Below are 27,348 nucleotides of genomic sequence, written 5' to 3'. Positions count from 1 at the left end.
AACAAAGTGGTTCGATTACGCGTACTTGAATTTATAGGTGGCACGTCTTCCATAGAGATACAGAGATAGAGAAAAAGAGAGAGAGAGAGAGCGTCCGGTTTAGAAGCCCGTTAATTTATTAATCTATACAGAACTGATAATAATTAGCGACTTATGTTTGTTTTGTTTTCTTTGTTTTTTTGCTTTTTTTGTCTTTCTTTCGTTAATATTCGAGTGCTCTCGTCGATTGCTTTTTTTTTCGTCGTCCTCTTTTTAGGAAATGGATCACGATTCTCCGTTGCCGCTGTCGTCTCCGTCCTCGTACTCGCTGGCGCTCAATTGATCGTCCTCGTCGTCGTCCAGCTCGTACTCGTCGTCGTAGAAGTCCGTCATGTCCAGCTGCTGCTCGGCTGGCCTCGCGTTCGTCTTTATGCAATAGTCCTCGAGTGTCACAGGGACCACGATGCCCTCCTTTTCCGCCTCCATCTTGGCAGCCTGTGCTTGTTTCCTGCGAACCGTCAGAACAATGCTCGCTAAACACCGTCGCTTTACGCTCGCCTGCGACAAGCAGTCGACTTTCCTGTCGAGCAAAGGCACTTTGCTTCAAAGGCTTGCACACACCGGGGGCATGGGCATATCGCGTCGTTTTACGAATACGTCGTTCCGATCCGGGCTAAAGCATACGCGTATGCCGATCAAAATTACCGGCGTGGGCGAGAAACGTTTCTTCCTCTATAGTATCGACAATTGTAAAATGAATTTGGGTCCATACGGAGCCGGTATAATATACCGCAGAGCAGTCGATATTGCAAGGGCTCGTTGCTACGCTGCGGATCTTTATGCAAAATATGTAAACTGAATCAATTCCGAGAAACAAGTTGAAAAAGTATTTCTTCTTTCGATGAGAAGCATAATTATTCCAACGTTTTCAAATGCTTCACATTTCGTCCGGTGATCCACACGGTTTGATCCTTGCATAGGAATACAATTTCTTTTCTATAGCGACATGGAATGGAGGGGGGGGATCGTGCCAGGTGCGAGTGAAGAATAGGGAAGAGAGGAGACGAACGACGAGCGAGGAACGGAGAGTAGGAAATGTTGGAATCGAAAGCGAACGGACGATAAGCGGGCGGACGCGGACGATCGAGGAAAAGGCATGAAACAAAAGAGGAAAGGACTGTCGCAATCGCGTACGCGCGAACGTTGCGTTTCCTAGAGCATGGAAGAATTGCAAATCGATTCTCAGCTTGCATCGGGAGATTGATATTTGCAAACAATTGGGTCGCGGTGGGAACGATAGCGAAATATCGAGGGCGAAGACGGCGGATCGACGTCGGAAATATTTTCGCCGTTAAATATTTTCGATATTAGACGATACCGTACCTTATGATATTTTCGTACTCTTTGTCCCGACCCTTGGAGTCGCGCCAACGCCTATACATCACCGAGGCATCCACGTTGGCGGGACTGAACGTATTCGGCTCGTTCAGGAGCGAGATCACCGACAGCAGGATCGTCCTATGCGAAAACCAGAACTCGTTTAGCGTTTTTGTCCGGCGCTACTTCTGCCTCCTTGATATCTGATAAGACGCTGCGACGGACCCCGTCCCGTTTTACCCCAAGACGAGTCTACATTTTGCACGCGCCGCGCGTGTCCCCCGTGTCTCTGTTTGCTTCTTGCACGGTCGACACTCGGGACACTCACCTGACGTTCTGTGTAGGATTCCACCTCTCGCACGGCAGCTCGCCGCTTTGTGGATCGTCTACGGGCGGATGCAGGATCGATATGCACAAATCTCCGTTCTGAAAATATCAAACAAAGTGCACACGGATCAGAGATCGCTTTTGTGGTTAGCAGATAAAATAACTCGCTCTCAAAGGTTTAGGTGTAACGGGTGACGGAATTATTTGTCCGGATTCGAAGATCACTCGCACGTTAGTCATCCCCTTTGAAATATTTTTCGAGATTGTTAGTTTCTGCTTGCCATTAGACGATAAAACCGCCTTTGGAACGGATCGCGCGACACGCTCGTGCTCTCATCAGCCTTACGCGTTTCCCTCTCGTCGCCAGTTTCTATCTCGCGAATGACGTATTCTGTCCGTGGTAAGAAAGATACGCAACGGCAAATTAATTGTCCCGGAAAACGTCGAAGGAAGAAGAACAACTCGGCGGACAATGTCGGTGACCGAAGAGCGGTGTCGCCTTTGCCAAGGCGACGAGCACGCGGACTCGCGCAGTATCTTTGGCAATGCGACGAAAGCGGCCACGAGGAACGACATGGGCAAATGTTTAGACGCGAGACGCGAGACAGGAAACGCGGCGACAGGACAGCGCGTATTTCAAGGGCAACGTTCAACTTGGTAGCGGAGGGAAGGAGAGGAAAACTGCGATCAACTGGGACTATTCGTAATAAAGAATTCCGAAATCAGAGTTCGGATTCGTTCGGTTTGGCGTTGATCGTCCCTGAGCCGAGACTGGCCAAAGCGTCCACGTTCACGATCTCGATAACGATCACGATCGCGTCCGCGGAGGACGAAACCTCGCGCGGCCCATGTCTCTCGATTCTCGGCTCGCCATATTCGGTGCTCTCCTCGCGGAGACCTTCCTTCAGAAAAGCATCTTCGTTGTCTTCGACGCCCGTGGAACAAGGCTGCGCGAGTTGCAGCGAGTCGACTCGCGTTCGTAAGCGACCAGATCCGTTCGTGTACTCGCACATCGATTTTCGAGTCGCATCATTTCGAATCAGCTTCGCTCGGATCAGCGTTCATTCTCTCGATCGGATTTATAAAAATAGCTAAAAGTAGTCGTCCGCTAGGATTTTTAAACATTGGCAAGAAAGTGTTTCTCGATGGTCTTTCTCCTCGATTCCGACCTAGCTTCCGCGTCGGATTTTTAAGCGGCGCCTCTCTTGGCTACGCTATGGAATACCGTATAAGGTTTATGCTTATAATCGTGGCGTTCCGATATTGATTCTAGATCGTTCCGAGAAAATCATTGCTAGGCCGTTCGTTAGGCCTCGGGGATTTCCAAGATCGTCGCAGATCGATCGCAGCTGGTGATCCATATCGAGTCCCGGTGTCCTCCGCTCGACCGAGCACAGCCTGTTCGGTTTCCGAGAAACGATTCGAGGGCGCCGCGTGCGCCGGAACGATTTCTTTCCGCAAAGAGTCGCGCGATTTTACGATCGTTCGAATCTCTTTGCAGCTTCGAACATCGATCTCGAGACAATTATCTCCCGATTGTTTCCCGTCGCTGCTGAGTCGGATACGAAAAACAAAGAGACGCATCATCGCTGGTATTAATTTCTGCGCAAGTTTCCGTACACGTTTTATCTTGGCTGACAGTCGAGAGCTCGTAGAGCTCGCGGGAAGCAGACACTTAACTTTCCGAGGAGTCGCGAGGCAACCGAATGCCGCTGCTATCGTTTCTCGGTGGAAATACGAACGAACGAACGAACGAAGCCGAGCCGAGCCGAGCCGAGCCGAGACTCGAGCGGTGACCATCGAAAGGAAGTCGTACAGTTTCTCGTCCGGCGACCGTTATCGGCGACCACTTCCGCGGCCGTCCAGTCGGTCGAAACGTTCCCTAATCTGACCAGTAATCTCGATTAGCATTTACAGGGTGACTTCCAACGCCGTACGTCTTCGTGGAACGTTCGGCCCGGTTCGCCGAAGCGTTTAAACTTGGTTCGATCGATCGATCGCCGCGCCGCGTCCTCTCGTGTCGCATCGCATCGGATCGGATCGGATCGAATCGAATCGCGGGAAACGAGCGCGTAAAAACCGACGCGACTCGCGGCTCGCGACCATCCTTTTATCGACGGTTTCTCGCTATCGGTTGCCGTCGATAACAACAAGTTTCTTGCGCACTTTCCGTCCCAGAATTCAATTTGACCAGGGGGATCGACGCTTCACCGTGCTCTAAACTCTAAATGTGAATTTCGTGCCGCAACGAGATAACCATTATCTCGATGTTTCTTAAGAACCGTCGCCGAATTCTCTGAAACCTGACCTACATCGTCGCTGCTTTTCTCTTCGAATTTTTCATTCGATGCTTGCGGATACCACATTATTTTAATTCGAAGACTCTGCGAAATAACGGAATCCTTGCGACCCTATCTCAGGATTACGAAAGGTTACGGCTACGAGGAAATATTAATCCAAGACCAATGGATTAAATGCAACCCAAGATCGCTCGTCCGATCGAGAAAACTTTTCTTATCCGAAGCGATGGATCGTCTGGGTCTGGGAGGAAAAGTATTCGCCGTACTTTCACCGTTCTCCCGGATTTCCGGAACGCATCGGCAACGCTTCCTGCGACAAAGCGCTGTCCGGAGAGAACGGTGTTGACGCGTTTTAAGCGGAAGCGATATTAATATCTGTTCGCGCAAGCAGTCGACGTCGCTAGGCGATAGGCGATAGGCGATAGGCGGTTGGCGATAGGCGGTTGGCACGGCTGGAGGCAGCAAGCGTCAGCGTTTTTCTTTTTTCAGTGGAATCATCGTTATTCGCAGGAAACGTACTAGAAACCGATAATTTGCCCCGTCACGATCCTCTCTTAATCGTCGATCTGAATTACGATCGCCGGTTAGATTTGTCTAGAAACGTTAGGATCGAACGTCGTTGTATGCTATAGGAAGAAGCGAGCTTTGGTTTTGGAAAAAAAGAAAGGGGGAAATCCCGCGTCGGTGTGGGTCAACGCTGACCCGAGAGTTGGTCGGCAATCGGGAGGGGTTCACGGAAGGAAAATCCGCGTTCGGTGCAAAGCCCTGGAGCCTAGAATTTAGAGTCCATATTCTAGAGTCTGGAGAATCGAACAAGACGAAACTGGGTCGTTCGATTTTTTTCCCCGATGTTGCAACACAACGGCCTCCAACTGTTCCTCCGAATGCCTCAACCCCTCGGCCTGGTTGACCCATTTCTTATCGAGACACGGTTCTATGCAACCGGAGCCTCTGGGGGGCTCGGTGGAGCGAGGGAACGCGCGAGAGCAATCGTGTCGAGTTTCTGAGGATCGCGCAGCCCTTGAAATCGGTCGGATCGCTAAGGATATTAGAGGAATGCGATTCCGGTCGGAATCTCGTTTCCGCCCGAATCGGCTCGGCTCGGTCCGTTCCGGTCCGGTCCGGTCCGGTCCGTCCTTGGCTCGCAACGAGGAAAGCAAAGTTTGCTACCTTTGCACGCGGAACCTGGCATACATGGTTCCAGTTTGATCCTTTGAGAGCGAACGTCGATCAAGAGATTGGAGAAACACGTCGTTCGTTTCTTACATTATTCGAGCGTTTTCAAGTTGGTCATGGTCGAATTTCCCGGTATTCGGCTGCTCTTAAATGGGATAAAACGCGAGACCTCGAGTATCCGTTAGGAAGAAAAAGTGGCTTGGCACCGGGATGAAAAGGAAAGCCGCCTCCTACACGGCTCGACGCCGTCGTCGTCGTCGTCGTCGTCGTCGTCGTCGTCGCAATCGCAAGCCTCGCGTGGACGAAAGCGCGACCGCGCGGCATACCGCAGTGCCGTTGGCGAGTAGCCAGCGCGAACGGTCGAACGGACGGACGCGTTCCTCTCCGAGGCGCGCGGGGTCCGACGACGAACACCCGATGTCCGCGATGCGGTGCGCCACGCGGCTGCTGCGATTTCGGATGTTTCGGGGCCAAGAAATTCGCGACGTCCGCGTATCGGTACTCGTCGCCGAGCAAATCTTAAACGCTCCGATCTATAACGCCCGCTGAAAGAACCGCTTCCGTTTCGGTCGTCGGGAACGAGCAACCGAGTAGCGCCACGAAAGTTAGACGGAGAAAAATCGGGGTCGAGCAGCAGCGACCTAATTTTTCTCGCAAAACCGAATGTTTTCCGCGACGGAGGAAACTCGACCGCGTTTCCGCCTTTGACTTCGAAGACCCATCGGCGCGAAACGCGATTCGATGGCGAGCGTGCAACAGGTCGCGCTATTTCTTGCCGGATTGCGGACTTCGACGACGTGGTCCGACTGCGATGATCGCGCATTTTGTCTACTTAACCCGGCGCAGTATGCGCAACGGCGGTCGCGGTCGCGGTCGCGCGCGCACCCGACCTTGGATTTTTATTTAGCAGAAATATTGCAATTTCAAATGTTTGGCAACGGAGAACAGTAGTCGAATGCTTGACGGCTTCCATAATTTCATCGATATCTCTCCTTCGCAAAATGTATTATCGAGTCCCAGATGAAGTTTAAAATCACAATTTCTATCGATTCGGGAATTCTATTAATATGCGAGTGAAAGTGCTATACACGAATCCGCGTAGATGCTTCGTACACGGAAACCTTCCACGCATCGGCGTTTAGTTCTTTTGCTCATTATTTCGCTCCATTAAACAGAACTCGCGCTTCGCCCGTAGCCTATCGTAATCTATGTCTATGCGATACAAGAATGGTCTCTTTGCAGCGTCTACATTTAGTCCTGTAAATACTATCATCGCCTCGGATCATGAATGAGGAGTCTTCGTTGTTATCGAAAATGGTGGGAACGGCAACTATCTTCGACAACGATATTCTCGATTTCAGTGGTAGACGATAAAATAGCGTCAACCTTTCGACCTTTCGATCGGTGTTGAAGCGTGCAGTAGTTCTATTTCGAGACCACGATTACGAGTATCCGTGGTATTTTTACCAACAATAAGTTGGTTAACGAGAAGAAATCTCCTTTGCACACGAGCAACGCGTGTGTGGCGTTTTCACTCTGGAAACTCTAAACCAAAAACGTCGGTAGAAAGCGACAAAGCGTAGAGCGAGAAAGCGAGAAGCCGAGAAGGCGAGAAGGCGAGAAGGCGAGAAAACGAGAAACGGAAAAAGAGAGCAATGCTCGTGCTCGAACGAGGTGTGTACGCGTTGCCGAGAGAGGCGGTCAGCCTCGAAAATAGACCGACTCGTGATCAAAACAATGCCGAGAACTATTCTATAAACTAAAACTAGATCGTGGCTCCACGAGATCTCTCTCTCTCTCTCTCGAACTCGCGCGGAACGAGAGCAACGCGCTTTAATTCGCCTAAAAGCCGTTCGAAAACTGCTTCGAAACGTCGCCGACTCGACGACAAAGAAAATTATCCAAATTTCGCGTGGAATATTTAATCGTAATTTTCGTTACGAATACCACGGATTTAATACCGAAGCAACCGGGATCTATTTTACAATTGAATCATGAGCGTTGCATTTTCTGAAACTTTGGCATACCTTGGTATTTGTAGAGGAAAGAATTTGCTAAGCTGTGTAAACGTAGGATCGAGTAATTGGGAGCACCCCCGCAGCAGCAGTCATTGAAAGAATGAAAGTTTTCCGATCGAGGACCGATCGACCCGATTTGAGTTCGTCCAGAGTCGCGCGTCGATCGCGAGCGAATCGTTGAACGAGCGTGCGATCACCTCGGAGGTTCGGAGAGTTCTCTCCTCTCTACTGTATGGATCGAAACAGGAAGCGCTGCAGACGATCGACGCTTCTAAATATCTTCGCAAAGGGTGCGTGGGCGTTGCGTGCCAGTTTTTCGCAGTTGCAGAGATATTCCCGGTAGTCGTTGGTCGCGCTATCGCGAGGGCAACCGTCCAACATTCCCTCGGCCGTGAAAACTTATTAAACTCTATTGCCCTCTTGGCCCTTGCTCGGGTAAAAAACGTGCGGCGACGCGGCGTTCGATTCGGTTCGCCGTTTTCTCGCGAAAACGCGGCCAAGAAACGATTCCTCTCAACTTTTACAAAATTCCAAGTTCGACTTTTTTCGATGAAATTGTTAGCCTCGTTCCACAATTTTCTATAGCATCGAACGATCTTTCGAGTAGTTTGCTCTCCATCTGGCCACAGGAATCGTAGTTTCGATTTCGACGATCTCCTCGCACAAAACATTTTGCCGACAATTATTTATCAGAATTTTTCTTGGACGGTAACGCGACCGAAAGTGCTTTCCACGATGATTTTCGTCGCTCGTGCGTCATTCGTTTAATCGAGACTCCTTTTGATTCGTAAATAGCATCATCCGGCTTTAGTTTTAAAGAAGCTTTGTCTCGGCAAAGGTTAATCGCGCTGTCGTGAATCGGATCTGCTTCGAGGTCCGAGAAATAACCAGAGAAACAACGGATCGAGAAGCTCCGAGAGAGTTCGTTCCAGCAATATTTAATGGAGCGGAGAAACGTCTCCGAGGATATCGACCATCGTGGGACCTATCGATCATGCGTCGCCTCGCCCTCTGGAAATCTCGCGACATTATGGCTGGGAAATGCAAAGATTCTGCGGGATGCGGGTCCAAAAGATTTCTCATTCGTCTCTTTTCTAACCTGACGGCACGGTAAAGAAGTTTAGCGAGCGTTCACGTGACCACGTGGCGGTGCCGCTTGTATTCTAATTCATTTGTCGAAAGATCGAACGAGTCGAGTCGGTCGTTGGTGTCCGGTGGGACAACTTCTACGAAACCGTCGAGCGACGTGACTATTTTTCGAATGGTGGAAGAAGCCGCACCGCCGTCGAGAACACTGTCTCTCTTTCGATTCTCGTGCCGCGACGTTGCCTATGGACCCGAGCCTGAGCCCGAGCCGAGTCCGGGCCCCGGCCCCGGCCCGGTCCCGTTAACGGAGGTCCCGACCGCGACCTTATCACCGAGCGAGACCGTTTCCACCTACAGGCTGTTTCAGCGAGCGCGACGCGATTCCTCGCAAAATGTTACCGTTCCTCGGACTATCTTTTCTATACTACTCCATTGTATTCCAATTAATCTATCGCACTCCGAAACATTTGCTTTGTGGCAGCGGGGAGGTGGTATGGAGCTTCGACGAAGTTGGTCGACTACGATGCGCTTATGCTTACGGTGAAACAGCCTGTATGCACACCCGTAACTTCTGTCACAGACACACCGACGCACCGATGCGCCGACACGCCGACACGCCGACACGCCGACACGCCGAGGCCGCGGAGAGAACAGAGCACGTAGAACGTGGAACAGAGACGGAACCAAGAAATACGGACCCGGTACGCGGACTCTGTTGCACACACGTACAGGATTGATCTGGCCCCGCGTATACGTGCACGTGCTGGTCACAAACGTTTCACGGTTCGTCGAATCTTGAGGTGTCGACCTCTCCTCCTTGCGATGGCGACGGCGACGGCGATGGCGATGGCGATGGCGAGGGCGAGGGCGATGACGAGGGCGATGGCGATGGCGGGCGAGTGCCAGAGCGGAGCCTATGATTTCGCAACGATTCTGCGAGTAGCACGGCTCCAGCCTGCTCCATCGAACAGTTTCTTCTCCTCTTCTGTGCAATTAACGGACTCGTTTTCCACAAACGGAGTTAGACGAAAGTAATCAACCGACATTCGTCGACGATTCCCAGAAACAGGAAAACGAAACAGTTTTGGTTGCCGTCGTTCGGGAGGAGACAATTTGCCGGCGCGCGAAAACATCGAAACGTCCAGGAGCCCGTATCATCGTCCTCCTGGGTTTTCCATTGTGTTCGCGATGCGTTGCGTTGCGGAGCGGACCGGAGCGGACCGGAGCGGACCGGACCGGAGCAGACCGACGTCCAGTCCATCCAGATCCCCCGCGGAGCAAGAAGTCTGACGCGCGCGTGACCCGCGTGGCGAGACGATCGCGGACAAAGAAACCTCGTTGGAAAGTCGTTCGGCCGTCATCGAACGTGTCCGCGTCACCGAAATTCCGTCGGCTTCCGCACAAATCGCGCGACACGTTCGGCAATACGTTTGGTTGCATTGCGAACGCCTATGCGCAATATCGCGCACCCTATGCCCCGGATCCCGAATCATCCTCAACCCTTTTGCGTCTCGCATTAGCACCGCTCGTTCCCTCGCTTCTTTTCCTTGTTACGTCCTCGGAGAATCGTTGCTCCGGATTTCATAGACGATTTAAACTTTGAACAGGTGTTTCAAACCGAAACAGACCTACGTGGAGTTTTCGAGTCGCTTGATTTTAATGTGAAATTAGCTCCGGGAGCGAAACGTTTGTTCGAGACCGTTCACTGACTTCACAAATTAACGTGTACGGCTGTATAATTTGCGGATACGATTTCGTTACGGAGTAATCGACGCTGAAAGGTTTTGGTGTATTTTTCGACGTGAATTTTTGCAGAGCAGAGGCGGGCCTGACCGGGTGCGGAATCGTCGGATCCGCTCGGCGATGCGTACGCTCGTGCCTGAACGAACTTGTATCGAGGCGACGCGCGACGAGCAGCGAGCGACAACTGACGCGCTCGACTGAGCCCCGATCGAGCCCCGACCACCCGACACGGTTCAAACGTATCGTCGAGAAGACGCTTCGATTGACCGATAATCGCTAGGCTGCGGGGTTTGTCGAGGTGACGGAACGCCGGAGGGTTTCTCCGGAGCCGTGCCGCGCCGCGCCACGCCGCGCCGGTTGCGTACTCATCGAATCAATTACTCGCATTCTTATTTAACTTTATGCTCTCGCGGTAAATCGATTTTCGCCAAGAAAAAGATGAAACGAAAGAAAAAGACTCGAAACGAAACGAGATGGTACGTTGCTCTCGGAGAGAGGTCCAAAAGACGCGACGTATGAAAAGTATTCGTTGCTCGGAAAATAGCATAGGCGCGTCTACACACAATAGCCTAGCGTGTTCGCGAGATACATATAACGGAACGAGGCGGAGCGTTTATCGGGGAAAAGTTAGGTGAACTCGCAACCTTCGGGGACCTGCCGTACGGTACGCGGCTCAACAACGGTAACCCCGCGTTTCTTTTCCACGGGCGTTGCAATTATCGAAGACAACGGGCCTCACCGATCGCTATTCTCGTTATCATACACGATGCGCTAACAGTTCCAATATTCTTGCGTAACACAAAGAAAATCGCCGAATTACGCTTCCATCAAAACGGTACGCTGATGGTACGCGAATATTTCACAGAGGAGATGGGCTGCATTCGATGGAACGTTTTAACAAGGAAAATGAGTTTCGAGTATACGATGGTAGGCAACGAGCGTGACGCAACATATGAGCGAAAAGAAAAGGGTCCGTCGTTGAAATAATAGTCCCGGTTGACAACGTTGAAATCGATTGCCTTTTCGGCGCGTTCCCAGCAAGGAGATGACGGCGAAGAAGAGCCGAGTCGTCATCAACGAGGTCGGCTTAGTGCGGCTCTGCTCCGCTCCGCTTCGCTTCGCGGTTTCAGATGCCCGATAAACCGCGAGTCTTTGTAATAATCGTGTTGGTTCGGCGCGGCTCGGCGCGTAATTAATGCGGCGTTGCTCGACGCATGAAATTTACGCGCGTTATTCCCGTTAACCGTAGCGTGTTAGTCTAGTCTCATCCCTCCCAACAACGAGCGACTGGACATGGATGTCCAACAAGCTTTGGACGGTCGTTGACTCTTTCGTACCCGCGCCAAAGGGTCACATGGAGAGCTCTCTTGCTCGAGAGAGGTCGATACGCTTCGAAAACGAGATACTTTCCATGAAAATAATTTCCGGAGAACCCTCGATCCATCCGTTTCGCATCTTTCTCTTTCTCTCTTTCCTTCCCATTAGGATATTTGTGTTCGTCGAGTGACTATATTTACAAGGAAAAGCAAATTTCAGCTCGACTTCGACCAGAAGAATAACTTTCGTAAATAAGAGATTACACCGGAAATCTCTGTCGTACTTCAGTGGGTTAACTGCGTATAAATGAAATCCGATCGAATAAAACAGGGACACGTGTTTTGCGAGCAGCGAAATGGATTTCTCATTTCTCTGGATGAAGCATTTTAAACGAGGATGCCAAGCGCGAGACGAAGGATAATTAGGGCGCAGTGGTCCGAACCAGTCCCGTTATCCATAATACAGGGGGTTGTGAAATGAGAAATGATTTAATAAGGGAGTAGTTTCGGGGTATTTAAATCCATCGGCCCCTGGCGTCGTTCGGTAAAAATTTCAGCGTGCTCCCCCAACGGCCGAAGTCGTATTTGCAAACACCGTCGCGGCGCCGCGACGGTAGCAACAAATAACGAGATTCTCGATGCGGGACTCGCCTCTCCTCCATCTTTCTCTCGATTCGAATTTCACTGGATGAAATCGGGAGATGATAAGTGCTCACCGGAGAACCGTTGTTGGTGATATCACCGTGACGGAGACTGGCGGAAAACCAAGCGAAACCGCTCGCTCGTTCCCGTACTCGTTCTCACGTATCGCGAGTGTCCCGATGATCCGAGAAACCACGTGAATTAAAAAGTCCTCGAAAACGAGCGTTGATTTCGCGGCTCGCACAGATTTCACCGCCGCATCGGTAAAGCCGTCAATTATCAAAATTACGGTCGCTTAATATCCCTCGAGACACGTGTATTCAAACGCGCGATTTCATAGCGATACAAGGAGAAACGAGGAAAAACCGATTGCAGATATCAGACAGACAGACAGACAGCACAGAGACAGAGACAGAGACAGAGACAGAGACAGAGAGAGAGAGAGAGAGAGAGAGAGAGAGAGAGAGAGAGAGCGAGAGAGAAAGAAAAGCTGGCGGCTGCAGGTTTCGCGAGTCTCGCTACAACTACAAAACGGAGGGCGAGCGACGAAGAGAGCCTCGGAGAAAGCGAAAGGGTGCCCCGGAGGAAAGAGAGAGAAAGAGTCGGTGAAAGATGCGAGGAGCGAGAGAGGGTTGGAGGACGAGATGGACGAGGGCGAACGATGCGGAGGGTGAAAAGCAAAAAGGGGATGAAGGGAGGATCGATAATTCCCGTATTTACTCACCTCGTACACGTTCGGGTGCCAAACTTTCGTCATAAACCGAATGCTCGGTGGACTGTACGGATAATCCGGTGGGAACTTCATGTGTGCCTGGAAAAAAGAAACAAGTTGATAATCGTGTTGTCGGTGATTATCGAGGTCGGCGGATTTAGCTGGAACAAATAAGAAACAAGTTTCTATGATACTCATTTTGGTTCGCGTGCCGAGGCGATCGGCCCGTCGCATCTCGTCGCGTCCCGTCGCGTCCCGTCGCGCCGCGTCGCGTGATGCAAAAAACGACCGTCAAACGAAATGTAGTTTGATCGTGAAATTCGATCTACCGCTATCAGCCGATGGACCATCGAAAACGTTCAACGATCGTCCGGTGATTTCCAAGATCTCTGGCGACCCAAGAAACGTCCAACTCCTTTGGCGACACGTTCCCTTTAAAATGAAACCGAGGCTGACAATTGCCTAGGGTTTCGCTTCGCGGCATCAATCCGTTTCGCGAGGTGTACGCGAGACTCGTTCAGACTCCCCACTCGGTACGTTACTACCAACTACCGACAACCGACAACCGGCTACCGACGCTAGCTAGCTGCCAGACTTTCGTCGATGGTTCGCCGACGGGACGCGCTATATTGATCGCGACCTGGTCATGGCCCAAATATCTACCTCGTCATCCGGGATAGCGCGTCCCAGTATCAACTTACTTTCCATCGAGACCGGTGTTTACGTTCGCTGTCCGAGAATTATTGCCGCCAGCGCGCCGCGCCCAACTCGTTCTCTGGACCGAATTAATTAGAGGGACACCGCGAACTTCGCGATGCGGCCGACGCGACGCGACGCGACGCGACGCGACGCAACGCGTCGACGCTCCCTCGATCTCCACCTCCGCGTTGCCAGGACAAGCACGTGTTTAGATTTAATTGGTAGCTCTCAGAGAACTCGGCTGGCCCTCGGGAACTCGACAACTCGGCGACTCCCGTTTCCAGCCTCGTCCAGGAGAACTTCCCGACCAAACTACCCAAGAAAATGGAGCGGTCTCTGGTCGATGGCCATGGAAGATCCCCGCGCCAATAGACGAGCCTGACGGAACTGTCCTAGGTCGCCAGCTATCTGCCAGAAGACAGCGATGAACAGCCGGCTACGGCAGAGACGTAAAAACTGGTTTCGATGAATTCGTACCGGTCTTTCCGCTGTCCGAAAAAATTGCTCGATCGGTTGACCGCGTATTGAATTGGTAGACGTTTACGCGAGCAAAACGTTGGCTTATGCTATTGCCGATCCATCGAAAGGCAAATCGAAAAATGTGCAGGACGATGTTCTTGCGACGTCGTTCAACTCGAATTCGATCCTTTTCCGTACAAACTTCCGAACAAAGAATCGCGTTTATCGGATGAAAAATCGATCCGCGAATTATCGGACCTCCGAAACGAAAGTTGGACACGGCATTTCCCGCGTACGTACCGCGTCCATCGTTCTGCGCCGAGTCCCCGCATACGAGATCGCCGTTCGTTTCCACTCCGTCCAGGAGAACCCGGATAACGCGGGGCATCGTGTTCCGATTCGCGATGCGACGCGGCGGAATCGATCACGCTTATCGGCCGATCGGTTGATCCGTAATCTTGCGCAACATCGGCGACGGGCATTCGCGGAACCGCAACTAACATCGATTATTCCTTCCAATTACGTCGCGTTTTCAGCGTTTCGCGTATCATGGCGGACGAATCCGCACGATTCCGTGTCGCGTTTTCTGGAGAAATCGATCTTCGTCGACTATTGAGCACCAAGATACGCCGCTGCTCGATGTCCAAAAGACGAGCATCGACATAGCATCGCTACGCGCCATAGCATTATTCGCATCGAGCTGTCGAGCGAAAGAAAGGTTTGGCTATTTCATAGATTTTGGAAAGGTGGATGTCGCGGCCGGCGCAAAGACGCTCGCGAGCGGAGCGTTGCACGCTGGCTGTCGTCGTCTCGCGGCCGCGTGCATTCGATTCCGTTCAATAATGCAACGGTCTCGGCGCGTACGATCCGACGACTGTTACCTTGACCATAGCGTAACGGCCGTTAAAAATACGGTGGTATGACTTGGTTTCGTCCGTTTGAAACGAGCAAAGATCCATCCTCCCGTCGACGTCGGGCCAATTTCGCTCTTACCAAGATACATATTGGCTGCGGACGATAAGCGGACGAAGCGATACCTTGCACGGTCTCTCGTTGCCGAGATATTCGAAACACAGAACCGTCGACTCTACGATTTCGCGCCGCGGGGCAGCCGCACGGGATGACCCACAAATTTTCGCGACCTATTTCCGCGGGCCGTGGTGGGCCGTGGCGGGCCGTGGCGGGTCGAGTCGAGATGCGGCGCGTCCCTGAGAATGCCGCGATGCCGTGCCGGGATTCGGGATCTAGGTAACGTCGCGACCCGCCGGTGACCGTGCCTGATTCGCAAGGATCACCCGGTGACCTAAATCGGGATGAAGATGGGCTAGAACGTTGTTTGCTGCCGAACCCGTTTATCTGGATTCCAGCGGGTCTCCGTGGCTACGGCTTCGGCTGCTGCTTCTATATCGACAGAATTCGGCTGGCCGAACGACTCTGCGAATTCTGGGCCAATGCTCTTTCCTATTAACGATTCCGACTATCGATCAATTAGCTAGAATTGTCGCCCGTGCCCTAGAATCTTGTTCGCAGTTAGCGAGCATCGTTCTCGACTTCTTTTTTTCTGTTCGCCAATTAGCCTATGGATATTTATGCCAAGTATGTAAAAATTGCCTGGATCGATCACAAGATAGTATAGCGGACTGAAAATATTCAAAGTCGGTAGAAACGTAGGCTAAACAGCTCCCAGTGGAAAAGCATCGCGTGCAACTATCCGTTCTATCATCACCCGGGCGAACCTTCCCGTTCTACCGACTAGTTTGGATAACCAAGAGACACTGCTTTCACTTGACAAACGGTTTGGCTCTTCGGGCCAAAATGAAAGAGAGTTTAGGTTTAAGTAGAACTAGTTTGATTTTTCGGCCGTCTCCGCGTTAAAGATCGCACGAGCGAGACGACGGTTTGTCCGTGCAGGAGACGGGAAGCGCGCGCGAGCCATGTCCGTGTCCGTGCCTGCGTCCGTGTCCCTTGCATGCGTCTGCGTCGCTGAAAATAACTCGATTCTTTTTCGCGAGAGGCACGCGTTCAGCGGCACTAAAGTCCGTCCTCTCTAGCCAGCCAACCAGCTACAGCGAAACTTTCGTCTCACGGTTTTCTTCGTCAGGCGAGCTTACTCGATGAGATTAATTTCTGCTCGGAACACTCCGGATAGCCCCGTTACCGGCTGTTATCGCGATCGAACGCTATTCGCGATACAGTTCCGTTAATAATAGCTCCGTCTGCGAGACGAACGCCGCAACGGTCACCGCTGCACCTGGAAATGCTGGGATCTAGGATCGAGTTGACCGTTGCGCGGCTCCGATGTCGATCAATTTATTGCCGAGCTTTCGTTTCAGTCGGGTCGAGCAACCATCGGGAAACAAATAGCGCGTTTCCTTTTCCCGGTCGAGTTCCGAGCCCGACTAGATCGACGACGAGTACGAGAACGAGCACTCGGATGGTGTCGTTTAACGCTTCGATCATATGAGACACGAGGTCCATCGATTCAATTTCAGTAATTGGAGAGTCCCGAGATTACGGTCTTGCCGTTTCGGATAGCCTCGGAGGAAAATTCATCAAATTTGGAAAATGTATTAATCCCCGGTATCGAGAAAACTTCTCTCGATCCAAAGGTGAACAAACACGATTGACCGAAATTTCAATTTAGCTATCTCGATGGTTCTACAAGTATAAATAGCGAGTCTTCGAGCAACCTAAAATCGGTCTCCTATAATCTTCCAACCCGTGTATATTGATCAGGGAACTTTGTAAATTCTAAACAGAAAAATCGTTTCGAATTAGAGCTACGCCTATAGTCGAATCGGGAGGTTTACAACTTGATTCGATGCGTTTCGAGTTGCGTAGATCAACGAGTATCGCTAAAACAAACGAAACATCCAGAAAGTTCCATCTTCGTCGATGCTGAAATATTCTTATCGAGAGAAACAATTGTTGTTCGCCGTGTTCGATCTTGTCTCTGGGATTCGAGTGTCACGAGAGGACATATTTATCCGCAGTCTAACAATTAGCAACGCGACCGAGCGCGTTTCACGCATGTTACCTGCAGGTAGTACACCATCCGCGAACATTTCAACGTTTAAGTCTTCGTCAGATTTGGAATCGGATCGATGTTGTTCACCGACGCTGATCGCGTTTACACGCCGGCTCTTTAGAGTCCACGAATCGATCGGTTAACACTGGCACGCGTTCGCACTTTCGCCGCTAATTCACCCGGATATGATTTTTCGAAGATCCGAAACGGAACAGGGAAAGTCGTCACACTGTCAAAAGCTACTCGGTTTCACCGGGTTTCGCTTTTAAACGGTGGGATCTACAATAAACCTGTCGAGTCCGCGGTCGAGTTATCGCCATTGTACATACGAGAACGAACGAAATAAGTATGCCGTCGCGATAAAATATATGTATATAGTGGTGCGGACATCGATCGATAACACGCGAGATCTAGATCTTTTCGTTTCTTATCTTTATGCCGTTTGCGTTCGGCCCGCGACAGTAAAATTCATACTTTTTCCAGGAAATTGCAATCGACCGTTGGAATCGATTACGATCATTTTGTTTCTAAACGAGGAAGCGAATGCGATACTATTTACCGTATTTATCAAACGATCGCAATCCCTGGCTTACATTATGGCTAACGTAATTCGAATTTTGCTCCGTCATTTATTAAAAGGAATTCGTGGAATAGGTATTTGATCGGTGACGGCGTTGTCGCGCATAGCGACGTCTGCGATCTTATAGCTCGTACAAAGACAGTTGAATGAAATTGATTCAGAGTCATAGCGCACGCGACGTAACGTCTAACAAGTGTAAAAGTTTGCTAAATCGTTTCAAGGATTCCTAAATAAGATACCTCGCGTCCGATGAAACGTTTCAACAATGACAACGAGCAGCGAGAAGGGAAAAACAACGCCGCAATCGAAAGCGTTCGCGTCGACGAAAAGAGAAAACTTAAAATAGAAGCATGCAATTTTGATAGATTACACACACAATAGTTTGCGTTCGCCGGCTAAGAGGACGTCTCCCATTTCCTAGCTATAGCTTCAACCCCGTATTTTTTTTTATGAAAAAAAATGCTCGAAGTTAGTGTCTCTCTCGGGCGGAATGAGATTGGGTGAAAGTTGTCCAGGTGATTCGGAGGGACACCGAACCATGCCGCGACGCGACGCGCCACGGCCAAGATTGAGACGGCCAAAGATAGAATCGAGACAATGCTCGATGGCATTTTATGTAACACTACGAACATATTACGAACCCGCCTCTCGGTCGGATCGATCGTAAATCCTGGGAAAGTAGCGGTGTTTTAATGATAAGTCGCGTATGGAACACGAGCAACGAGACCACGATAAACTTCCCCGCTTTTCTTGGCCATCGAGTGAATTATAGTTTCCGTTACACATGCAGCTTCGCTGATCCTTCGCGACGCGCGACGTTGACAAGAAATCATCGATCACTGGCCAGCTCGTACGATTACCGCGGTTGCGATTAGAAGCCGTCGCGGCCCGCCGGGGAGTGTTGGTTGCCGGGATGGACGGATGTTTGCGCGAATCGCATTCGGCGATGCAAAGCTTGCTACCCCGTGTCCGCTCTCCGAAATCCACGTCAACAACGATCTCCTCGAATCTTTGCGTGTACGCGAGGTCGAGGAAACGAAGATCACGTGCCGAAACCATAGCGCGACTCCGTACAAAGAGGCCAGTAGAATTTCCAATAATCCAAATGTTTCGCGTAAACGCCATACGTCTTCGTAACAATGTGTCTCGCGACGTACACGCAACGACGTTTACAATTTATTCGCAGTCGCGAGCGGAGGGGCAGCAGATAGCTGTTGAACGTGATTCGCGGACCAAGTTGCAACGCTCTGCAACGAATGATTAATTTGCGTTTGCGCGCATATTACGATCGAGAAATTGTCAATTATCGTTGCTCTTTTAAGTCCGTACGATGCTCTTTTACCTCGACTGTCCCCTGCCCCTCCCTGGTTCCCTCGATATCAAGTTGAAGAAAGTTTCGTTGGCTGTTTTGGACAAGATCGACGTTGTTGCCTTTCCACGTCGAGTCCATTTGAACTCAAGGACCTGGCGTGTAATAGCTTCTAGTCGCGCGACGATGGTTGCTAATTCGCGTGCACCGCGCGTAATAGCGACGAGTACTCGAACGGCTCGATGATACGCGCAACGATATTGTTTACGATTTACTCGAGATCTAGCCACTGAGTTGGCCGGTTGGGCGCGGCACGGCGGCAGACAAACCATGCAAGATTTTACATTCGCGCAAGGTTTCGTCACTTTCTCGACAAAGAATCTACGATTAACCGCGCCAGCATTCTTTCAATGACCGTAGAACGTGGAACGAGAAATCTGTAACTCGTCGCGGTCGTGAGAAATTGAACGAATTCGCTGGTAATGATAACTGGATAGGTAAACAATGGTCCGCGGATACGCGTGCGCGTTCTCGTAATCGCGACGAGTCCTTGTAAGAGTCGCGGCGATACGTGCAACGACACTGTTTACGATTTATTTGCAGCCAGAAGGGTCGCGAGGGTTACGGAGAACCCGGTCGGACAGGATTCGAAACACCCACGTAGACGCCGGGTCACGTGCACCGAAAGACATGGGACGATACGATGGGATACTATGCGATACGACTCGCAAATAACGGTATTACCCGGAGCTCTTTCGCGGGTAACATGTGCTTGGCGCTCGGCGTTCGACGCTCGACGCTCCGCGCACTGCACCGCGTTGCACTGTGGGAAGACGGGGTGCACACAGCGCGTCGCGTTACGTGAATAACCGTTCGTAAATTCATAACGAAGCGGAGAGTGAGTGGTTTAGAAAGCGGACCCTGTGCGTCTTACAAAAACCCTGTAATCATGCTATGCCACGACTCATTTTCCGCGAGCGAACCAGACGAACGCGTAATGCCAACGCCACGATCGTTCTAACAAGGCCAACCGATACGCTCGCGTTTGCGTATTTCATATTAATCCTCTTTTCTTTTTTCATCGAACACTACCATTTCATTATCGTCGTCGCAGTCCAATCGATTCGATTCCTCTCTCGATACTTTCAAGTATCTTATTTGGTGAGATTTTTTTGCGGAGGCACGTGTCGGAATATTTCATGGACAGAGCTATTCGAAAACAGCTTCGAGCGTTGACACGCGGACGATGCACTACTGTAGCGCGAGTCAATTCTTTGAATGTGCCGATAACATTTAGCGTGTATATATTTTAATTACAAATTCAAACTCTGATGTAACAGACCGATGATATTTACGAAAATAGAAAAACATTTGTTAACCTTGAACGTGGGGGTTATCGGTGCAAACAAATTGCTCGACACTTCCAATGAGTTTCTCCGCACTTGTGCAAAGTTCGAAATGTATCGGTTTTTTTCGGGTCACTGAAATTTCCTAGTCGGTTGCGTTCGTCGTCGATTGTAATGTAGTTGGAGCAAAAGAGAAACTCGATCGGCAAATTAAAAAACATGTGGGTAAACGGTGAAACTAACAAATTTCATTCCGACGAATATTATCGTCGTACAGAGATGCATCGATTGCCTAGAAAATCAATGACATTCAAATTTCAACCACTTCTGAACCAATCGAATGCAATGTTTATGTATCAAGGCATGCCACTGAAAATAAATCTTCGGACGAGGCGCGATGGCGTTTGGTTCACGCTGGCAGTCGAAGCGACGACGAGAACGATTTGCTGCGATATGCAGAATTCTCCGCCGATCCGAACCGAACAGTTCACGTGACAATTCTACTTCTGAAACCTAACCTAAAAGTTTTAAAAGTCCGCGTTGCGATTGAAAATTCTGTCGATCGACGGGTGAAACGATTCCCGCGAAACTATTCCAGGCGACATTCGAAACCACATCGAGAATTTCAAATTACCGTAGAATGCAGGTCAACCGATCCGTCTGCATTGGGTAATCCTACGTTGCCCAGTATTGCTCAATGCTACTTCGAAGAGCAGCTTGATTGAGAACGGATGTCGAACTCGCGCAAAAGTTTGTAAAAATTTGAAACAAGTCATGGGATTCGTGGGACAAACAACGCGCGAACATGTCTCGATGGCACCCGGGATTTCTAAGATCAAATAAACCAACTTTTATCTTTTGGCCAAGATGACAGGATTGGCCATGATCGTTCAAGTTTTGCGAAACGTTTGTACGGTTTTTAAACACAGTTCCTTGCCCTCGCACAGACAGCAAATCAAATGTCTGATTTTCATCGTAAGGTGTCGCAATAATTCCTTCGCTTTGTCGCGACACGTCACGGTATCCACATTGACGCGAACTTTGACGTGTTATGTAGATCGCAGCTACAGACAAAAACATTTGATACGTCCAGTCATTTTCTTTGTCGAAAGGCCAGACCTTGCTAATATCAGAAATTGAAGAATCGCTCGGTTAACAGGTTGATAAGATAATAAAAACCAAGTGAAACGAAATTGTTCGTCCAAGAGTATTCGGTCGTAACGAAGCCGAACGACTTTCGTGCTTATACAACAAATAAACGCGTCACGGTTAAACGTTCGTGTCGCCAAAAGAGAAATCGAAAACCACGAAGACATAACCAACAAAATGGAAAGCGTTGTGCTCGCGTACGAGGAACGAAATACATGGAGCGGGAAGGGAGGCGAATGGGGGGGAAATAGATTGGTGTGGAGTAGAGTGTGGAGCGTAGAGCATAGAGAAAGAAGCATCTGTTCCTGAACGAGGTTCCCGGAACGAGCGAAATCTAAGAATAATTATGATAACTTACCTTGAAGTATCCACCTTGGTAGAGCGTGTCCGGGGGGCCGAAGATAGCTACTTCCCACTCAAACATGTTGTCCTCGTTAACGAGTTTCACACGGAAACCCTCGACGGGTTCCTCTTGGAGACTTTTGTACTCGAGGGCGAGCGCCCTGAGCGCCGAGCTGGTCGGTTGTGCCATATTAGCCTGTCCTTCCTGTCCGTTTGCTGGAATTACTACGGTATCGCGCGACTTGCCTCCAGAAACAGGAACGCGTTGGCGTCCAAAGCCTTCGGAAGTGGTAGCACGGGACACGGGAGACACAGGACACGGGACACCACAGTCGGACGGACGCCTTTGCGAACACTGCTCCTCTCCACTCCTCTCCGCGAGACTCGGAACTCGGAACTTGAGAGTCGGGAGTCGGGAGTCGGGAGAGAATATCACTTTCCAACGGTTTTCTCCACCAGGTAATTCGAGGCCTCCACCGCGATTCCCCTTGGTCCTGCCTCGTCGCGTCCTAATCCTTCCGCACGGCGCTCGACCTCCTCTACGATGAATACAGTATACGGTTCTGCACACCAAACAAACAAAGAAATACGGTCGGAGCTACGAACTGCGAAGTATATCCCCTGCAGTCAACAATACACCATTCCCGATGCACGCAACTCTAACAAAACAGCTGACGTACCTTCTGCGTCAGCGTTGCTACCGGCGCATGCGCTATACCATGCTCCCCCATTTTCCCTTTAACTCGGGCGATTTTTACAGTGAGAACTAGCCAGGAACTGTCCAATCGTTGCGTTCGATCCGCAACGCCGCTACTGGATCAGACTAGACTCGTCTCTACGCAACATAACCCATTCGGATCCGTTGCCCCCCTTGCGATCCGTCGTCGAGTCGAACGATCGAACGCGTTCAACAAATTTCTTTGATATCGATTTACGGTTACATTTTCGGTTTCGGAAATTCCTATACTTCCTGTTTCTTCATTGGAAAACAAGCAACCAATCGCGCAACGAGATTAAAGAATTTTGTTCGGTTCGCGCAATCGACACTGACCAATCTACGACGAGCACGGTCTCGCGCGTTTCTATTTGCTCAAAATGAATAAAACAGAAGATAGTATCAAGGACGTCAGCAGTTGTACGGATACGCCAACTACGTACAGTAATCTCTCGATTTAAAAACCATGTTCGGAAACACCGAAGCTCTTAAATCGAGAGAATGCTGCGAATTACTGTGCTCCGATTGGTTGACGATTCACAGCTGTATAGTGCTGCCCCCCTAGCCAATGACAAAGGCAGGGAATAACTAGTGAACAAGACAGCAGGACACGACGCGTGGCATCGTCTAGGCACTAACCAATCGAAATCGCAATCTTCTACTCGATGACAATTTACTACAGCCAGTCATCTAAATTACAAATAGTAATTGTAATTGAATTATTTTTTTATTCGGTAGTCCGATAGCAATACACATGTATCGCGTAAACGTGTACAAGCTTCAGCATAGTCTATATATATATGTACATGTGCACATGTATCTGCATACGTTTTTATAATTTTTGGAGTGGGGTTAACATTCGGGTAGAGTTAGGATGACATTACACTTTTCCTGCAAACGATGATACCATCTCCACTTTATCATTTTTTATATCATCGTTTCTCTCGACGTATATATAGAGAGAGAAGACACGCCACCATCGCACTACGAACATTATTTCGTTGAACGTTTCAGTGGAAAGATGGCTGTAAACATGTTTGGGATTGAGCCGGAACTTTTTCGAACTTTCGGCTTTTGGACCTCTGCAGTTTGTTTGAAAATGGTAGCGGTGGTGCTGATGACCATCCGTTACAGATTCCAAAAGAAGGTAATTTTTTTTATATCGAGAGATATACTTTAACCAAACGTACGAATAATTAAAGCGTGCATTCCTTTTTGTAGATATTTATCAATTCCGACGATGCCGCTGGCATGAAAGGAGCAAAAGTGCTTCATAACGATCCAGATATCGAACGGGTGCGCAGATGTCACTTGAATGATATGGAAAACATTCCGCTTTGGTTCATAGTAACCTCTCTGTGGTTAACTACAGGTCCTCCCACATGGTTGGCTACAATTTTAATTCGGACTTTCGTTATTTCGAGAATAGTGCATACGTTGTCATACGCTGTTTGGCAAAAGCAACCGTATCGTGCAATCTCTTTCCTAACCGGCTTAGCTATCACGATATTCCAAGCAATTAGTACGTTAATCTATTATTGTTAATAACTTATACCGCACGGTTTTCATTATATATAATTTGTTATTCGTCGAATCGTTGAGATATCATTGGTAGCGCCAAGTTTTCTTACTAAATGCGATAACTTTCTATTTTGTCACCGCATTTAACAATTTCCATTCTTACGAAAGGTGGTAATCTTGTAGGCCTCGTTATTACTGAATTTTTAATAAATATATTTTCACAGTACTTTGTACTTTGCGTGTATGTTTATAAAATTGATTTCGATTATACCCAATTATCAGCGGCACTTGGCAATAGCTATCGCAAAAGTTGTTAACAACTTTGGTAACCTTGTCACAGCTGTCGCGAGGAAAATTATGCGTGCCTGGAACAGCGTTAAGTTGCATGCTCTCTGCCGAGGAAATTGTATTATACCCTCGATAAGATAACAAACGTTTTCATACGATAACATTGAAATTTGGTTCGTGATATCTTTTATTTCAAAGTACGAACATGTATCGACCAATTATCGGACACGCCTCACAGGCTCGTTAAGAAAGATTTTCCAGATTCGAATTATGCATCGTATGTATATTATGTATTAACGTCATTTAATGTATACGGCATCTAAAAGTGTAATTATAGCAGAAATACCTTCGAGTCATCGAGATTCACACGTAATTAACGATTCGAAAGAAAACAAGCAAATTGTAATGAGACGAAAAGTCGAGTCACTGGCGGCAATAAAATTTGTTCGTAAAATATTCTGTATTCGAATACGGAATTTATGTGATATTAAGAAGACTCGTTGCATATTCTACGGAAGAAATATCACGTCGATCCGTGCGCTCCAGCCTACTTCGAGGTTATGACAAATTTCGGACATTAAAAATTCTCTTTGGTTAAAGCTGTAAATTTCGGATTTGGAGTCGTGCAACCGTGATATCATTTATATCGCTATTTGAATAATAATGCAAAACGGGAGACGAGGAAATGACATTGCATAACGAACTATTATAGAGAAAGAAGAGAGACCGGTAGCTCGTACTAATTGCGTACGACGATACAGGTAAAGTATGTAAATCACTCCCGTATTGGCGCGTAAAAGGACGAACGGAGCACGCGTGCGCACAGGTGGTGTTATGGCAGGTCGCCATGGTGACGACATCTCGACGCCATTGGGCTGAACGCGCGCGGGAACCTAGAACCGGGAACTGGGAACTGGGAATGTCAGACGCGGCCAGACGTCGCGATGTATCTGTGAGGTGCGAATCGCCGTCGGTGCAACGGCTGACGGCTGACGGCTGACGGCTGACGGCGCGACGTCTCGCTGTAACCGAATATGCACCAAACATGCAAAGAAATTTCTCGGCTTTTAACGTGTCGTTACGATCCTGATCGCGGCCGCGATCGCGATCTCGACCCTCGCCTTACCGATGATCGAAGAATCACTGTCAGTTTCCGCCGCAGGATGTGGTGTTTCGTCCCCGTGAGTCATGCGGAAATGTCGCGACGGTAGGAGTACGAGCGCATAGATAGCGGTGAGTATACTTTTCAAACCCCATTCTTTTATTCAAAGTATGTTATAAATGTAAACACGGGGTAAGATTTCAAAAGAATCTACAGTGGCTTTATCTCGAGGTTACGAAATATAGGTAACGGATGTAGATTACGAACAAACGGGTTGTTTGTTAACGAGTTAACCGGCGGCCGCTGTTACGTACGCGATTGTTTTCGGTCGGGGTTATCGGCCGGTGTGACGTAAACACTATTAAAACACGTATTTTTAACATTCTATCTTTGTTCTTTTCTTCTATATTATATTTTCAGTCGACCATCATCGGTTTATCGTCGAAATCGATTTCGAAATTAATTTCTAGTATCGGTGAAGAGATCGTAGAAGCAGAGAGGGTCCAGCAAGTAGGTGGCACAATGGAAACCTCCTTAGCCAACATTTTGGAGAAACAGTTCTCTTTGGTTCGTTGATTTTCTGTGTTGAAATTATTATCGTTCGAAACGAAAACGTGCGAAAACTATTTTAGCATTTTTGACTTTTTTTTTAGCGAACGGTTAATCAAACAGCTTATTGCTCGAGCGTCGCTAAACTACCGAACGATTCATAGCACAATGTTCGTAGCGGTGGGATGGACAATTTGATCAGGGTTCGAAGAGCGTAGCAAGGTAAAAGAAGCAATCGATAGCCTAAATTACCTCGAGTTTGCACAAGTTTTCGAGGGACTACGTTACGATTATGAACGCGTCTGTAATCACGGTTGTCAAAGTAGAGCATGGACGTTCCGGCAAAACGCCCGTCGCGTCGCGTCGCGGCATCGTCAATGCCGTCCGCATGGCAGCGATGCAATAACGGTTGCCACCTCTCAGGGGTTTTACATGTTGCTATTTACCGTATCGCAACAGTCTCGTCTGTGAAGGCCCCGTTTAATTCTTTCCATTACAAGAAACGTCGCAATTGCAATCGTTGTATAACGATGCCACGAAAAAAGAGGTACAGGTATGTATAAAACTCATCTTACGTTGCCACGTAACTCGCATAATAAATATTGTTGGTATGTTTGCAAACGAAACAGAGACAATGTTTAAAACTGTGGTGGCAATGTTTGAGTGGACCTGTACACACGGTACGCTACGATATACTTTGGTTAAGTCGTTGTTGCATCGTTGACCATAGTTATTCGACGTAACGATATTTCGTTAGAAATCGGTCATTGGTTTTCCTCGAACCAGATTACGCGGTACCTTGAAAACAGGGACTTTACACTCACGCCATCGCCCTTGATCGATATCTACCGACCGTGCCGAGTCTTGCCATTCGTCGTCGCATTCCTGTCGCGAGCGCTACACCGGCGCAACACCGCGGGGTCTCCTTTGAAAAAATTTTCCAATTTTTCCTCTCAATTCAAGAGGAAAACTACCGTTTTATAATACCATCGACCGTTGCAAAAGTTTTGCGTTCGGACGCACTTTCGTTACGTCTTGATTCGCGCTTGAAAAGTTAGCCTGTGCGTTTGAAAAGTCGCGGTTGAACGATTAGAGCTCTATAATTAGATGGGCGCCCCTTATCGTGCAGGTCGATCGCGAAACCAGCGCGTTCGATATATTCGATCGACCGCATCTTTATACGAAACAACTGGCTCGTTCCCCTGTGCGCAACTGGCACGCAAACATAGAAATCGAACGAAAACTCGATCGCACGTTATGCGCGACGTCATCGAAGTTTGCAAAAGCGATCGGTATCGACGGATCGGTTGTCGTCCGATGTACACGGAAACTCGTTTCGCCTATAGCCAAAAGAGGAACGATCGTTCAAATTCCATCGCACCGGATTGCAAGCGGTTCCGTAACCCCATCCTCGAAAGCTAGCCTTTATACGCTTTCGTACGGAGGATCGTGGATTTGCTCGACGGTGAGCCGGCTCGATGGTACCTAGCGAGCGACGCGTACGTAAGTTCGGTCAACGATTAAGAAATGAAATTATCGGTAATCGGCCGGTCGGCGGTCACTCGCGAGCAAACGCAGCCCTGCG

General features: G+C 49.2%; 2 protein-coding genes across 2 annotated transcripts; one reads left to right on the top strand and one right to left on the bottom strand.

Moving 5' to 3' along the window:
- Positions 1-93: 93 nt before the first annotated feature.
- On the bottom strand, positions 94-22,265 carry LOC144476500 (ubiquitin-conjugating enzyme E2 R2). Its single transcript, XM_078193541.1, has 5 exons — positions 21,605-22,265; positions 12,689-12,775; positions 1,685-1,782; positions 1,363-1,497; positions 94-487 (listed from the first exon to the last, which is right to left on the bottom strand). The coding sequence occupies exons 1-5, from the start codon at positions 21,776-21,778 to the stop codon at positions 265-267; spliced, it is 717 nt and encodes a 238-aa protein (XP_078049667.1). The 5' UTR covers positions 21,779-22,265; the 3' UTR covers positions 94-264.
- Positions 22,266-23,199: 934 nt separating this feature from the next.
- On the top strand, positions 23,200-24,050 carry LOC144476209 (microsomal glutathione S-transferase 1). Its single transcript, XM_078192884.1, has 2 exons — positions 23,200-23,450; positions 23,525-24,050. The coding sequence occupies exons 1-2, from the start codon at positions 23,325-23,327 to the stop codon at positions 23,846-23,848; spliced, it is 450 nt and encodes a 149-aa protein (XP_078049010.1). The 5' UTR covers positions 23,200-23,324; the 3' UTR covers positions 23,849-24,050.
- Positions 24,051-27,348: the final 3,298 nt, after the last annotated feature.

Source organism: Augochlora pura, chromosome 10, assembly GCF_028453695.1.
Source record: "Augochlora pura isolate Apur16 chromosome 10, APUR_v2.2.1, whole genome shotgun sequence".
Taxonomy (NCBI): Eukaryota; Metazoa; Arthropoda; class Insecta; order Hymenoptera; family Halictidae; genus Augochlora; species Augochlora pura.
Note: the sequence above shows the minus strand (reverse complement) of the source record. Positions and strands in the feature narration are given on the sequence as shown.